Source organism: Pollachius pollachius (assembly GCF_949987615.1).
Source record: "Pollachius pollachius genome assembly, chromosome: 11".
NCBI classification, from domain to species: Eukaryota; Metazoa; Chordata; class Actinopteri; order Gadiformes; family Gadidae; genus Pollachius; species Pollachius pollachius.
The window spans coordinates 17,107,005-17,109,504 of NC_136944.1; the positions used below are offsets into that span (position 1 = coordinate 17,107,005).

Consider the following 2,500-nt stretch of genomic DNA (forward strand, 5'->3'; position numbering starts at 1 on the left):
CTGAAGAACTCGGCGCTGCGCTCCAACAACCGCTACTACAGCGGCAGCCAGGCCCGGCACGCTGCGGCCCACAGACAGGTCAGCCAGCCCAGAGCAAACGAGCAGCGGGCACACCGAGTACCGAGTGCAGAGCACAGAGCACATCGAGCAGGAAGGGCACTGCAACCTACTCACAAACACAACAGTCCATCAAACTAATAACAAGAGCAGCAGGAGGCTGGCTGTTTTCATTGGGCTGGTCCGGTTTAGTAAAATATGAAGGCTGTTAGATATACACTGTGACGCTGATGGCGCTAGGCCTGTGTTCACCTGTGTGCTTGTGTAAGGTTGTTTGTGTGTGTGTGTGGGTGTGTGTGTGTGTGTGGACATAATAAAATAACAACAAAAGACCTGTATCGACCAAATGCAATCTTGTGTGTGTAAAGGCCAAACAGCCAACAACAACGACAGAGAGAGAACACATACAATGGCTCTCCAACAACAGCAGTGTGTTCATGACGGCGGCGAACACGCTCATAAGATCGCTCTCTCTCGCTCTCCTTCTCTATGCACACACGTTCGGCAAACAAGCGATCTCAGGACGTATTGTAACACGTTCTCCAACAAGCGACATTGAGCTCATCCGCGGTGCACGACGGCCTCTCCCAGTGTCCCCGAGTCTATTAGCTTGCCTCCTTGTTAACAGGACTTAGAGGCACAGGCCTGTTTGCTGCACGCCCCTGTGTCTTTGCTTTCTTCTGTTTGCCTTGTTTGTTGTCTTTTACGGATACACAGCAGGTCCCCGTGCTTTTGATTACAGTAACCCCCCTCCGTGTTACGGAGTCGCCTTTTCTGCATTTAACTAGTCTCTTTGTTTATTTCTTTTTATATATTCACCTTGTGTTGCTGTTTTTATGTTTTTATCTCCTCGCCGCCACTCATCCGCAACTCCCCCCCCCCCCCCTCGTTCTTCTTCTTCTCTCGTCTCCAGAGTCGGATCCGCAGGATGTGGAACGACACGGTCCGGAAGCAGACGGAATCTTCTTTCATGGCAGGAGACATTAACAGCACCCCGACACTCAACCGTGGTGAGTGTCTCCTCACCTTGTTACCCCCGCTTCCGGTTACCACCAACTTCCGGTGACCCCCAACTTCCTGTTGCCCCCCACTTCCTGGTACCCCAAACTTCCTGTTACCCTCAACGTCCTGTTACCCCCAACTTCCGGTTGCCCCCCACTTCCTGTTAACCCCTTCTCTCTCTCTGTAATTAGTTTTAAAGCAAACTTTTCCTAACCTTACTACCACAATATGAAAAGGAAAGTATCTGGTTCGATATACCGTATTCTACACATTCGCTTCACTTACTTTACTCATTTAAACATTGTTTTAAATTGTTTTGGCATACTTAAAGTCACGCAAATCTCTGAAAGCCAACGAATTATCTCAGATCAAATGCTTACATTTTCCACACCCTTTGAAAAACGGGATTGCCTTGCCTTGTTCCCCCCCGCCCACCCCGAGCGGAGAGGCGTGTTCCTCCGGCGCAGACAGCTCAGTCATATCCGTCAAGTGACGTGTGAGTGGTGGGCCACAGCCTAAGCTGCCGGCTGTCTCGCAGCAGAACCCATTAGAACCCATTAGAAGCCATCAGGGCGGCGGGGAGAAGGAGTGGGGTTCAGACGGGGGTGGGGTTCAGACGGAGGTGGCGCAGGCGGTGGCGCTGGTGGTGGCGGGGAGGTTAATGAAGACAAAGAGGCGAGTTCCAAATCAGCCGTCACTCTCTATGCTAATTTCATCCATTTTGTTTTTAATGAAGAGCGTCGCCTGAGTCGGAGCACGGCTAATTATTCCAACTGAGCCTCGTGACAGGAGTCAGGCTGGGGGGGGGGGGAGGGTGGGGTCTTTTGGATTAAAAGTGTGTTTGTGTTGGAGACCCAGGGTGTGTTTGTGTGCTTATGTGTCTGTGAATCTGTCTCTGTAGACGTGTGTGTGCCGTTGCTCTGTGTGAGTGTGTGTTTGTGTCCGTGTGTGTGTGTGTGCGCGCGTGCGTCTGCGTCCGTGTACATATGTGTCCATGCGTGTGTGTGTGCGTGTGTGCGTGTTTTCTTCTTAGCGTGTGCTATGCGGGGTATGCGTTGGTGCATGCGTCTAGGTATGCACGTGTGTCGTGTGTGTGTGTGTGTGTGTGTGGACGAGGAGTCGACCGAGGGGTCCGCAGGGCGGCCTGGCGGCGCCCCTCCGCTCGGTACACGGAGCAGACAGGGAAAGGCAGCAGAGTGAGGCGAAGACGGCCCCGGATTATACTGTAGTGCGCTGTCAAAACATAAACAAGGCTGAGGCGTGAAGCCTTTATTTTTAGTGCCTCTGAGAAAAGTTTGTCAGTCGTCAGAAAGTGAGAGAACTGCAGCCCTTGTCGCAGTGGGGGAGCGTGGGGGGGGGAGACGGGGAGAGTGACTATCAGGGAGTAATAATTAAATAGGATGAGTCTCGGGGAGGCACACACTGCTGCTGTTATCATTAA

At 52.2% G+C, this 2,500-nt stretch overlaps 1 protein-coding gene across 1 annotated transcript in view; it reads left to right on the top strand.

The window, feature by feature from the left end:
* Positions 1 to 2,500, top strand: part of adgrl1a (adhesion G protein-coupled receptor L1a) — a gene marked incomplete at both ends in the record, with an annotated part of 59,161 nt that overhangs the window by 51,471 nt on the left and 5,190 nt on the right. The window contains 2 exon segments of the mRNA XM_079746161.1: positions 1 to 78; positions 971 to 1,067. The exon segment at positions 1 to 78 is cut by the window's left edge and continues 78 nt beyond it. Coding sequence (XP_079602287.1) covers positions 1 to 78; positions 971 to 1,067 — 175 coding nt within the window.